We start from the raw sequence: 14,191 nt of genomic DNA, 5'->3' as shown, positions 1-14,191 counted from the left end.
CGAGCCAAGTGGTGACCTTAGGGGCTTGAACTCTCTTGGTCATGTGACCAAGCAGTAAAGTGACCAGTGGAGTTGCCTGGCTCCGGCTTTGGCCAGAGAGAAGCAGGCTGCCGTGGGAAGAGGCTGCTGAGTGTGAGAAGAGAGAGAAGAAAGAAGAAAAATAAAGATAAAAAAGGGAGACATGAGGACACAGGGCCAGTTTTTTTTGAGTCGGGTTCATGCTTGACTGAGGTCCAGGTGGACTGGGAGAAGCATGAAATGGATACATGGGAAGGTAAGGATGGCTGCTGCTTTATTTGAATGGGCCATTGGTAGATAGGGGAGGGGGGGACTCAATATCTGTTCTTATTTATTAGTAATATTGTTGTGTTGCTAATCTCACTGCTGTATAATATAAAGCTCTGTTTTGAGAAAAAGGTTGGTGTTTTTTGTTTTTTTTTTCATTAAAACTGGTTTTAAGAACTAAGACACCAAACAGGTTTCACATGTTTTAGACATGCAACCTTTGTGGTTGATTCCAGCTGGCAGATGTTCCTGCTGTGTATAGTTAATGATTTTCATCATGCAGTAATGAGCTGAGAGAAAAGCCGTGCCCTGGCGGTGATCAGGGCTTTCATTTGTTTCCAGAGGTGTGCTGTAATGGTTTCCAGCGCACCTATGTATGAATTCATCTTGTTGCATGGCTTTATGTTTGGCAGCAGTCAGCAGTGTTGGCACAGAACCTCAAAGAACAAGCTGCTGACTCGCCTTTGTGTTGCAAAAGCTTTCTTCACCTTTTGTGCTTTGTAGCTTTTCAGCACTGTTTCCTTTCAAAGTAGCTTAATTGCTTTCACCTGAGGAAATATTACCATATTTATTTGGAAGATTTAACATTACTGTCCCACCCACCAAACTGCCCCTCCCTCCTTTGTTTTACTTGTATTACAGGAGTTTGGAATGTGATCTATCTTAACTCTTTGATTTATATCACATGATAAAGGACATAGATTCACAGTGGAGGTTTTTCTTGCTATGTAGATAAAAAAAAAAGATTTTCAGGTGTTAAAACCCACTAAATGAATGTAGGTCTTGTTTGATGTTTTAGAAATTTCTTTTTGGAGGACAAGCATGTGGAAGGACCCTGTTACTGTATGCATCCCCTCCCCCTCATGTTAATCCCTCAGCCAGCATTCTTGTTTGTTTGTGTTCCAGTTGAAGGAGTGTTAACTCCATACTGTTACTGCTTCAGCATGAACACCTCCTGTTTTCCCGCAGTCGCATGTGTTGGCCAAGCATATGAGAAGGAAAGAAAAAAGACTAAAGAAGTGATGCATTAGGAGGTTGTTGGATGTGTATTGGGGGACGGATCAATGTGTGAAGATCAATTGTGGCAGTGGGGGGAGGTTAGGGACTACTGTGACTCTGCCTATTAATAGCCAGTGACAGAGGTTAGTCATTGCTGCCTCACACGCTGCTTTTCCCCTCATTTTGCTGAAACACAGCCATCTCAGCTGGCCTGATCATGCAAAGCAACCCATCAGGTCCATCATGTTGCAGATCTTTGTCTTTTAAGGGTGTGTTGTTTTGAACTGCACCCTCCTCCCAGCACAAACATCCAAACAGGCAATTGAACTCTCTGATGCATTGCTAATGTAACTTTCTTCATGCTTGTGCTTGCAGTGAAAACATTTGGCTCACTTTTCTTTATAAGCTGATAAACAAACAGTGGACCTTTTTAAATTGTCAGTTACTCTATTTTTTTAATCCTTTTTATAGCACATATCCGTAATCATTTTCCTTTGTCTCCGTAGTAAATTTAAACGTAAAAACTAAGCTGTTTGATGTTATATATCTATATATAAATATATAGATATATTTGGGCTGAATCAGTTAATCGGATTAATCTATCATTTAAATAATTGTCAACTAATTTAGTAATTGATTAATCACTTACTGGAGTATAGATGTTAAAACATGATTTTAGCTGACAAATCAACCCAATTAGAGCAGTAACTATAGCAAAATTATATATATAAAAAAAAAAAAAAACTATATAGATGTCTAAACATTTTGCATTTAGGATAAAAAAATATATATTTTTGTTTGTCAATATGCTCTACCCAGAAATCCTAAAGTGGAAAGGTTAAATTTTGTAAAAAATCTTCTTTGGCTATCCGATTATTAATCTATTGAAAAATAATCGACCGATTAAACTATTTGCAAAACAATCATTAGTTGCAGCTCTGATAAATGTGTATATATATATATATATATATATATACACACACACATATCATTATATGAATATGAGGCATTGGATATTTGCCTATAAACATTTTCAACTATTAAGATACACAATTTGGACTTATGTTGAATCAATAGCAATATTGTTTCATTTATTAATTAAACAAGAATTTAACATGGCCGAAAAACGAAAAGAGATTTAAATATTGTTTTTTTTTTTCTAGTTTTAATCTGGTAAAGGTCCACTGGTCCATCTACAACTGAATTTCAATGTTTAGGCAGAAACGGCAAACACAGGATTTGTACTGTTCAGTATAGGCTATACATTTGTGGGTATAGGATTCTCTCAGTGAGAAAGTCTCAATTGTCTCAACAGATTATCAACTGAACCAAAATCAGAACAGTTTTAAGGGAGCCTTTGAGATCAGCCTGTCAGTTGAAGTTAACACTGGTTAAATAATCTACAAGTCTTCTGACATTTCGTCCTATTTCCTAAGACTAATTAATTTCTTAATTCTTTAGGAAGGTCTCTTAAGCCGCATTTGCATTACACGCTGAAACAGGGGCGGAGCTAAATGGGGGTCCAGGGATGGCCGTGGCCACCCTTAGCAAATCGTTGGCCACCCCTGTGGCCACTCCTACTATTTTTTTCTCTTAAGTAGAATATTCAAAACATTTTTATTTTATATTAATTCACAATTACTTAACAAAAGTAATAATGCACATCAATATACCTACATTAGAGGTGATTAGAACAGAATTCCTGCTCTTTCAGAACTAGATTTTGTTATATGTGTATATGAGTCTTCAGTGAAATCCTAAAGTAAATATTTCTTTTAACAAAAACCTATTACATTATCAATTTATGTAGATATTAGTGCTTGTAAATATCAATTTAATGTAGAATGATATTGATAAAAGTAAGTAAGTAATGACGATGGAAAAGATGTTCGCTCCAGAACTCGAACCTCAAAATTTTTTGATCAAATATAGCTTTTATCTAGACGGATGTTTAAATATATGCATTTGTTAGCAAAGGCTGTAGGAAACTATAGTTTGTCTTTATTTAGGAATATGGACGTGGTGCTTGTTCCTGTTGGAATGGTGTAGATTGACCCTGAGGTTCTGGTGCCTATCCACTTTTGGCCACCCCTCAGTATTCATTGGTTATTGACTGGCCACCCTTATAGAAATGTTCTGTCTCTGCTCTGAAAACCGATCTATGCCGAGTTTGGACCGGGCTCGGATCAGTTAGCTTCTCCAAGCACGTTTTCTTACGAGCGTTTACACATCACGCTAGCACGGTTCCTCGCCTCTTAGTGACGATCTACGGTACTAAGGCTCTCTAGAGGTAAACAAGCAAATCAACATGGTGGTGCCCGTAACATTCAGGAAGTTTGTTCATAATTGTGATATTTTGTTGTAATCTAATAAGGGTTTAGAGATACAGGAAAAAATAACAGACGTTGAGGTTCATCACACTGCTAAGAAGAATCATCAATGGAAATCGTGTGGCCAGTATTTCAGCTTGTATATTTATGAATGTCTGTCTACTCATTTGGCTTCTGGATAGACGAGTCAGAGTAGCGCCATCTGACTGCGGAGTTCAGTCCGAGGTATGTTTTAGATGTACTGTGTGAGCAGGCAGATCACATTAGAGTGTTGGGCTGAACATGCATTGTGAGCTGTGAACTAACACTGTACGATGAAACCCTGTGGTTTCATCGTACAGTGGCTGCGTGCAACAATTGAAAAAATCGCAGAGCATATGCCCAGCTTTAGTCCAAACTCCAGAAGACTCAGTTGGAGTCCTCGACCATCACCTGAATCAGAAACATCCAGGCAAATCCCAGGCTGTCTGGAGCACAAAAGGGGAGCTCAACAAGCTGATAAAGATTGGTTCTGTTCTGGGGACTTTTTACAGAAATCATTGAATCTTCAATCAACATTTACAACGAATATAATTAACCCATATGACAACGTTTAATTTATCTTTGGAGTTAAAATATTGTTTTAAAAATTACTATTTCATGTGAATTAGTTTTTTTCTTCATTTCTGTTGCATTATTTTTTTCCACCCCAGATAAACCCACACATTGTCAGTTATCGATAAAAATTCTACAAACAACCCAGGGTAGTTCCAGGTCAGAATAGGGTCTTTTTGATGTTTTGTAATTTTTTTACAACTTGATTTTAGTTCCTCAAGGATGAGAAGTAGTAACCTGACTCCGCCAGATGGATTTGCTCCGCATATCCATCTGGAAACCTTCCGTTGAAATAATTTTGGGAAGGGGTGAAAATACTGGTTAGCTGATTGGCCTATATTGGTGATAGACGGGCCAAATAAACCAATCAGATAAACGAAACATATGATGTAACAGAGCGACGATGAAGAGGAGCCAATTGATAGATCAAACTCTTGCCGAAACCAGTCGGGAGAAGAGCAAAAACATCTTTTTCTCTGAGAAAAGCCTCCAGAGCAGTGTTTTGCTCTTCTTTCAGTGAAGAAATACTCTGTTATTCCGATAAACCTTGCTTGATAGCCACGCTAAGGCTAGTTTAATCGGCTGAAGCCGCCATGTTCTTTAGACTGAACTGTCGCGCTTCTCGTTGTGTCACACCTCAACCCGCCTCAAAGCCAACGCTGATTGGACGTTCGTTTGGTGAACGGCTCCAAATTTTCTTCAACGGAGAGTCTCCAGACTGATTAGCGAGTGAAACCTTGAAAGCTCGCGAGATCAGGATGGTCTCACGAGGCTAGACAAGTAGTGCTTTATCCGTTTACCCTTACAAGGTGCACTTCTTTTTTATGCCCGAAAACATTTTTAAAACATTTTTTTTTCGATCCAATGCCTTGCAGTGCACGGTAATAGATTTTAAAGGACCACTGCTACCTGGCTCCATGCTCCATACAGCTATGGAAAACTCCAGTCCTTCTAGCACCTTCTTTTGCATTCCATTCAGATGACTTTAAGCATGAACCTTTTTTGATAACTATAGTTTATAAACTTCGTTTTGACTTGATACCTGTAACTAGGAAATACGATATGAAAATGCTGTTATTCATTAAGAATCATGTTTCCATATGTGGCTGAAATTAGCTTAAAAGTATTTGTATCTTTGGACAGCATCTCTCCACCTTAATGATTTAGCCTGTAGGCCAGGTGTGTGTGTGTGTGTGTGTTATGAAGTCAACAGGTCACCATTGTCTTGTGCAACAGCCCGACCTGCTACTGCATGCATCCAACTTTAGTGATTAGCATCACTGTGTGGGTTGCCAGGAATGCTGGATCCCCTTCCCACAGGATCCTCACATACCTTCTGTGAGTGAGTGAATAAATCTTCATATAGAAACCAGTGAATTAGGGTCCAGTTAAATTTGTAAAAAAAAAAAATGTTTCATCTCCTGTACCATCCAGGTGGGAAGATAAGTTTCATAGAAGGAGAGATATGAGAAGGACTACAAAAATTTAGAAGCTGATGAAAGGGGGGAGGGAGGGTGCCTGCAGCGGAAAAGTACAGCAGAGTCCTGCAACCCCCGCTCCCCGTTTCAGCTGGGCCTGATTGTTATGGAAAGCCCGAGACAAAGCCTAAAAAAGTAAAAGAAAACACGAGTGGCAGGAATACCTCTGTCACTGGCTCAAAAGGCTCCTTTACACTAAGCCTTTGTGGAAGCATGTTTTAGATAATGCAAAGATTTAGCCACAACGCACCAGTCCTCAGCATGACATGGGTTAAAGAATGAATTAAATAATCATTTCAGATCAAAATAATACCACTTTATATTAAGTTGCAGTGTAGCGTGCAGCTAAAGATCCTGCGGCTGCAGTGTTTTACGCTGCAACAGTGATGAAAAACGAGTTGCTGTTTGTCTTTGTCACTGACTGGGACTTCTGGTCAACTCATCTCCTGATGTGTGTTAATGCTGGGAATGAAACCCACACTGACCTCTGGCAAAACAATACAGGCTTTAATGAGCATGGAGGGGTGTAGGGTGACTTTGTATACGCACGACATAGAATCGGGGGTTTTTCCACCAACGCTATAGGGAAAGGAGGAGAGGGTGGAGTTCAAGATGAAGCAGTGCTTTTATGACTGCTTATCATCACCTTAGAGGAATTAGTCATTGCGCCTTATTCATGACCTTGTGACAGATTCACGCCCTCCCTACTTCCACACTTGAAGTGGTTTGCCGTGAAAGATAAAGCAAGAAAAGAATTCCCATGTTAGTTTCAGTTCTTCGTTGCATTTTGCCAAATCCATTGTCATGCTGCCTAAGTTTTGAATACATTTTCACAGTCTTCAATTAAATCAATAAAACTGTATGATAGCTCTACCACTGAGTTTTAATATATAACATATACAGTCATCCGACTTGTTTAAAATGCATTTAAAGAAGGAAAAACTTATAAGAAGCTGTTGAAAAAGGAACTCTATTTTCTACATAGGCTCATTTGGCTGTTCAGGATTTTTTGCAGGTTTTAGTCATTTTACTAATTTCTTAATTTTATATTTAAAAAAAAATTATATCTGGGCATGCAAGTGGCGCTGTGGTTAGCGCGCACGACACGTGCAGAGGCCTTAGTCCCCGACGCGGCCGACCCAGGTTTCGAATCCGACCTGTGGTCAGCCTACTAAACGAGCCACTGGTGTCGTAAAAAATTAATAAATAAAATAAAACAATAATTTTATATCTGATGTTGAGGTTGTTTTAAAATGAGATGCAACTCAGAATATAATTTTTTATCCAACTTCAAGTTTTCTTGAGGGATATATATATAATTCTCTATAGATTCAAACCTATGTTCATCATGGTATAAGCTACATTGGACACCCTTTTACTTTTACCTGTTTACATTGAATAAATAATTTATACATCTATATCAACTAATTATTAATGCTTTAATAATTTTAACTGAATTAAAATTGGTTCCATCCAATTCGCCGATGATAACCTGATAACTTAGAAGGTGGTTGCTATCCATAGAAGGTACCACCGCTCATCTTTAGGCAGAGACAGACCATAACAGATGTGAGAGGAATAAACATTACACTTCGTGACACAATCGAAGGATTGTTTTATATTGCTTAATGGATACAGAATGCACTTTATTGGATTCTGTTTAATATAAACACTGAACCAGGTCCTTCGATGTTTAATTTTATAGAGCGACAAAACATCTTAGCCAAAATTTTAAGATTAACTACTGATGTGATGGCAAAAAAGTAGAGCATGGCTTTATGAAGAACGTGTAACATGAAATAAAAATACATGATACAATTAAGTTTTAACATTCTTTAGAAAGCAAGCATATCCCATTTATAAGCCCAACAAACAGTATAAAGTGTCACCCTCACCGATTGTTGGATTACTCTAAAAGCAGCGCTATACATCATTTATCATCCATTTAATAGACAGGAAGTGGTAAGTAAAGTCTGACAGTATGTCAGAGCAACATACCTTCTTTAAGGGATCGTTTTACATCTCTGACCATTAAGGGTTGTTAATTGTTTAACATAATTTTTTTTCGAACATTTTTTTTTTTTTAGTTAGTAATGTAATAGGTTCCCATGTTGTTATGTTTAATAAATATCTTTAATATTGTAGAAAAAAACATTTTTTTTTATTTTATTTATACATATATATATATTTTAAAAATGTGTTGGTTTTTTCAGTCATGGTAAATTGTTGAAATATAATAAGCTTGTTTTTTAACATTCAGAATATTGTAAAAAGAAAAATAGGCCTTAACTTTATGCAACAATCATTCTGAAACAGGAGAAAACTCTGTTTTTAAGAAAATGTTTAAAGCTGCAGTGTGTAAAAATGACAGGGATTTACTGTTAGAAAGGTAATATATTATACATTATAAGTATGCTATTTATTATCTATGGACTTAAAGTCTCAGTCTTTGTTTGCCTTGAAAATTGCTATTTCTAATTGCATAGGAGCGAATTTTGCATTTATGGAGGCAGATATCTTTAAGATACGGAGGCACAGAGCTGACAAAGTAGTGACTGTAGAGATCGACATTACGCTCGAATGGGACTGCAGTAAGATAGGCCTAGATTAAATAAATTTCCTACACAGACCAGTAAAACTATCTTTGTAAACAAACTTTGTCATCAAATGACAAGTAAAGTGATGCGAATGTTATGGAAGCAACTTTGTACCGCAGTGTGGGGAGCGGTTCATGTCACTGACTAATACACATCGCAGCTTTAACCGTGAATTAATCAAAAGTATTATAAACTTAAATTTTAACTGATTTATTGATAGCTTTCATCCCTAATAAAGACTTGCATATACCATCACTATTTCGCAGCATAGTATTTGCTGTTATTAGAGGCTGAGGACAAATTATTGCCTTGACATTAATAAATCTCTTTGCTCTGCTCTGTCTCTGGTGGGACGTCACTTTTGTTCCTACTGTATATAATATTATGAGTTAATAACTGCACATGCTAGTATTTAAAAAAAAATATTTAAAAAACTTTTTATTTTTAGTAATCAGTTATGACTTTTTAGGTTACTAAAAACCTAATCTGAATAGTTAAAACCAATGAGGTTTCATCCATGTTATATGCTTGTTTTTTTTTTCTCAGCATTTTACTGACCTTACCAGAGTAAAGTTTATTTAAGATTTGATGTAGGAGGAATTTCCAGGACTATGCATGTGTTCTAGCTGACAAGCAAATCTGTTCATTATGAACGGAGCACAGTGCATAGTCCAGCAAGTGAGCTGAGCTGTAAAGCTAGCTTTAGGTGTGTTTCCTATCAAGGACACTAGAGAGGACACAATCACATATTGGTAGATTGACAGCGCCATCTAGATGAGAAAATCTAAATAATAGGCATATTTAGCCATAAATATCTTCAAGGCAATGACGTTTGTTACAGATTTCATTGATTTGACAAACAACAGAGGATCTACTAAATGCCTACATAGACTAAAATATAAATTCATCCATTTTCTATCAGGCGGGGTCCACCCTGGACAGGTCGCCAGTCCATCACAGGGCAACACAGAGACACACAGGACAAACAACCCTTCACACACACACTCACACCTGGAGAACTTAGAGAAGCCATTTAACCTAACAGTCCTGTTTTTGGACTGTGGGAGGAAGCTGTAGTATCCGGAGAGAACCCACACATGCTCAGGGAGAACATGCAAACTCCATGCAGAAAGACCCCGGGGTGGGAATCCAACCTTCTTGCTACAAGACAGCAGTGCTACCCACTGCGTCACTGAGCAGCCCCTATAAAACTTTTCCTAACAACTTCTCTTAACTGAAAACTTATTTCTGGATTGACTTGTCGCCTTCTCAAATGAAGAGCGATTAACTTCAAATCTGTGCTGATATTAATGTTCATATATAAATATCCCTCTGCGTGTTTTGGTTTAAGTATATAACTTGAATTTGAGGGACTTGGAGGTTTGGATCAAATCACAGGTATACAATGAGTAAAATCTGGAAAAGATTGTTTGATTTATAGCCTTTTTTTGATGAAGTATAACAATATTATGATGACTGGTAGAAACTATATAAAATTACATAACTAATACAATGCATAAATAACTTTTACTACTGACCTACAGGGTGTCTGCACAGATATTTAATCCTCTTACATGTTTTACATGTCCAGAAAGGCTCATATTTTTGGTATAGGGGGTTGCCCACCATCTCCAGAATTCACACCAGCAGAAAAGTTGGCCCCTGTAAGAAAAATGGACCCTGTAAGAGGCTGGTTTGGGAGTCATGGACTGATCCAGGCCTTGCAATCAGGATCACATATCATCTTATAAGCAATAAGACGTGTTCAGGTTAAGAAATGTGCACATGATACATTCTAAATGTAGTCACTCCTACCTGAACGTTGGGATTTTCTTTTCACAAAATCTCTTTTGTATGCGTCAGAGGGGCATTCATCTCAACAAGCGCAGTTCAGTTCACTAATCGTATGAAGGAAATAAAAAAAAAGTTGTCCACCTAGAGCTGAACGATCTGCTCAAAATGTATAATACTAACCGTAAAGCATTAAGTATTTATATATATATCATTTTGCAATTTTCATATAATCCTGCTTTAAGTGGGTTGCTCTGTCAGCTAAAGGCATGTTTTAGAGTATCTATACTCCAATTAATGATTTCCCAGCGCTTTATTGTCATTACACTGTCACAAGTACAGAACAACGAAATGAACACTCTGCATTTAACCCATCCCCTTGGGGAGCAGTAGGCCGTCATACAGTGCCCGGGGAGCAGTGTGGGGTTAAGGGTCTTTTGCTCAAGAACCCAGAAAGGCAGTCCATGAGAATGGGGCTCGAACTCAGAACCTCAGGATTCCAAGCTCAATGCAGTAACCACTAGGCCACCACTCCCCTAAAGATTAATCGATTCCTTAAGTAGTTGACGATTATTTCAATAATCGATTAAACATGATTAATCCAACTAATTGTTTCAGCCCTACTTGAAACATATATTCGGGAATTTTAATATATCATGCTCTCCTTGAGGACCATTGATCTGCCATTATGTAGTGCTTTGGGAACTTTCTCTTGGTAAATATCTTCTTCAGGGACCTCAGGTGGCAGTCAATAGTTTTTGAACCGGAGATCAGCCTTCTCGACACCAATGTGGACTGCTCTAACCACTAGCAACAACCATAGTCTCCAACTGCCACTTAGTTTCATGTTTTGTGTTTTTGCACCTGGAAGAAATAGTAGTGTAACTTTGGTTAACAGCCAAATCTTTTGGACTTTATGCCATCTAAGAGAAGCTAGCAGGTCATTGTTTCAAGCCAAATGGACAGTTTTAACCTTAGGTAAAAACAAAAAGTAGAGTGGTGCTTCAAACGCTTACCCCAGACTGAATTCTTAAGATTGAAGTTTAACTGTTAATGAAATACAGAAAGGGGAAAACCTACTCTCTACTACAGTAGCAGCCATTACAAAATGGTCCTTCCCAGTCAAAAGCCAGCCGAATGGCAGCGAAATCTCCTCTAACTTCCAGCCACGGGCCTTTTCATGGATCTGCATATTTTTTACTGACTCCGCCCTTTCACTGAATTACAGAGCCTACCCAGGAGATAACACTTCTCTTTAGATCCTAATGTCCACAAATCATTACAGAAAGAATATTTTAGTTTTTTTTTTTTAAGAAATTGTAGGGGACTAGCTAAGAACCAGCCAAAGGTCCATCAAGGAAAGTGGGGAAATTTTGAATGGTTACTACTCTAAGTGCTTTACATAACTCCATTCCAAAATACAGCAATTAATATATAAGTGCTTTATCTTACAGCAGGTGTTCATGCGGGACACTTTACATACAGTATGTGGGAGTTTATAACTAATCTGGTTTTTGACATGCTTTTAAACTTCACTCTAAATTAGGTTAATCACATAAATGGTTACATTCTAGTCCCAGGATGGGGTCTCTGTGTGACACCCCCATTGTCTTTGTACACCAGAACTCTTAACTTAAAACTCAAACCATTTCAACTGTAATCTGTTAAGGGCTTTAGAAGACCTCTATTCCCCATGCATTATCTGGAAGAGTCTTTATTTGATATGCCCCTCAAACCTTCACTCCAGCCCCCCACCCAACATCCCTTTAATTAGCTTTGGTACCCAAACCTATCAGCCTGCTGTGAAAACCTCTTTTCTCTGGCAGGCTTAGCTCTGAGTTCAGTCCTTTGTCTCTGGTAGACCGTCCTTCTAAATAATGCACCTCCTTGGAAACAAAGGCTTAGTGGTGCTCATTTCAATATTAAAGATAATGCCATTTTCATGTGTTTATTGTTAAAATATGTGCCCTTTGCTTAGGGGGTGGTCGCAAGGTCAAACCTTTAACAACAGTTAAATGTCAGGAATCCCAAGAAGCAAACAGAAATATCTCTCTCCTGCTGGATGCTGGATTCTCAACTGTTTCATCCACACACAAAAAGTTCAGAAGTCAAATTCCTGACTGTGAAGATGGTTGCTAAAAATGCCGTGTGTACAGTTTAAACATCAGGACCAGTAAAAAAAAAAAAAACAATAGCCTTGACTTTGAAAGCTACATAGGATGGAGGGGTCTGCATTAAAAAGATTAATCTTTGAATGCGTTGCATAGGGATGTAAATGGGTCTGTCAAGGTATTTTCACATTAGCATTGCGAACAGTCTTAAATAGATGTAAGCAGCTTCAAGACTGGTTTATGTTTTCATGTTTAATTCACAAAAATTATTGAGGGACAATTGGACGCATAAAAGAAACATCAACTTTTGTAATAATAGAATAGTTAAATAATTTATTAATTTTATTTATTTATTTGAATAGGGACAAAGCACATTCATGAACATCAGCATAAAAACAAATGTAAATATGCCAGATTATAGCTACAAAGCTAGTTTTCATCCGTAGTCCCTTTCTGTTAAATGTAGGCCAGTTCTTTAAGATTTAAGACGTGCACCCTTTCTGTTGTTTTACCATTTATAAACGTTGAAACACGTTGAAGAGGATTTATCATATGAAGTTGTAGTAAATATATCTCATTGAAATGCACTGGGCTAGTCACACTTCTCACGATTCTCTGCAGCCTTGCCTGCGTAGCTCTGACTCTGTTTTAGTTGGACCTTTGCAGCAATTTAACTGAATTGAGGCCCCGTCCACACGAAGTCAAACCCTGGCCTAAACGCACACATTTTCACCAAACCAGCCTCTCATCCATACGAAGCCCGCGTTTCGGGGGTCTGTAAAGGATCTTTTTTTTATTAAGCCTTCAGAGTGGGAAGATTTTGAAACGCCGTTTTCGCGTTTCCATCTTTAAGCCCTAACCGCATTTTTTTTCTTACACGCATGCGTCATAGCGTCGCCTCTAAACACGCATGCGCGACACAGTATCACAACAACAATGGCGCCGTACTGTGTTGAATGGTTGCTGCTCATGCTACTCACCCTGCTGTCGGGCTTACAACAGAATCTTCTTCTTCTGGAATATCTCCAGGAAGAACAGAGCAATATCGACGACATAGTTCATCACCTTAATTTGACTGAACCACGAAAATGGACCCGCAGGGCCTTTTTCCGGTTTTCCGGTTTGGTTGTTGTATAAATATTACTGCGCATGCCCAACATTTCGTTGCCTGTTGTCGCCTATTTTTGCTTTGGCACCACAGCGCCACTTACAGGCCTGGCATACATTTTGCAGCGTTTTCATGCATTCGTGTGGTCAATCACATTTATTTTACGTCTCCGTCTTTACGACAAATGTTCTGGAAAATATTAGCGTTTCGTGTTCATTTTGACTTCGTGTGGACGGAGCCTGAGTCAGACAGATGATACATGGTGACAGAGTAAACTCATCTGCATTTGGGAAAATACAAAGTAAAATCTCTTAATTGCAAGGTAGACCGACCAGGATGGTCTACAATAGAAACACAGTGCATGTAGAACAAGCATGGTAGTTTGACATAAACAATCAATATAACATTTCAATAAACAATGCTCATCTCCCTGGTAGGAGCTCAGGGCTACAGATAAATGATAAACTGAAAAAGTCTTCTTTTAGTTTGTTAGACTGTACAATTTTTTTCAATCGTTGCGCGCAGCTATTGCTCACACTGTACGACGAAACCACAGGGTTTCAGGTCGGTTTGGAAGCTTTTACTAATCCTTGGTCTACCTCACTAGCATTAACTGCAGCATGCAGAAAGAAAATGGTTAAGAAATGTGTCTGCACCATTAACTGCATCAGTGTTATTTATTTGAATACAGCATTTTCCTCCTAAACAAAAAGGCAAGGAGAGCTTGCAGAGTCAGTTTTTGGAAACCGGCTTGTCTGCCTCCATTATTGGTTTTTCCATTAGAAACCAAGAGACGGGTAAAGGTCTGATTGTCTGTGTGTGCTCCGCAGCTTGTTGCATCACATCAGTCTTACATTAATCATTTGTCTTGGTTAGTTTCAGTAGACATGAGCAATGT

At 38.2% G+C, this 14,191-nt stretch overlaps 1 protein-coding gene across 3 annotated transcripts in view; it reads left to right on the top strand.

Moving 5' to 3' along the window:
• LOC119773849 (nuclear receptor subfamily 6 group A member 1-A) overlaps positions 1-14,191 on the top strand; it is a 153,994-nt gene that overhangs the window by 119,991 nt on the left and 19,812 nt on the right. The window contains exon 1 of one of the 3 annotated variants that reach the window (XM_038271032.1): positions 14-274. The exons of the other annotated variants lie outside the window; for them this stretch is intronic. Within the exon in view, the coding sequence (XP_038126960.1) occupies positions 259-274 (16 nt within the window). The 5' untranslated portion in view covers positions 14-258. Of the gene's footprint in view, positions 1-13; positions 275-14,191 lie in introns of those variants that run through there. 3 annotated transcript variants of the gene reach the window in all.

The sequence above is a fragment of the Cyprinodon tularosa genome, unplaced genomic scaffold, assembly GCF_016077235.1.
Source record: "Cyprinodon tularosa strain WSP-4 unplaced genomic scaffold, ASM1607723v1 ctg789, whole genome shotgun sequence".
Taxonomy (NCBI): Eukaryota; Metazoa; Chordata; class Actinopteri; order Cyprinodontiformes; family Cyprinodontidae; genus Cyprinodon; species Cyprinodon tularosa.
This window is presented reverse-complemented; position numbering and strand designations above follow the sequence as displayed.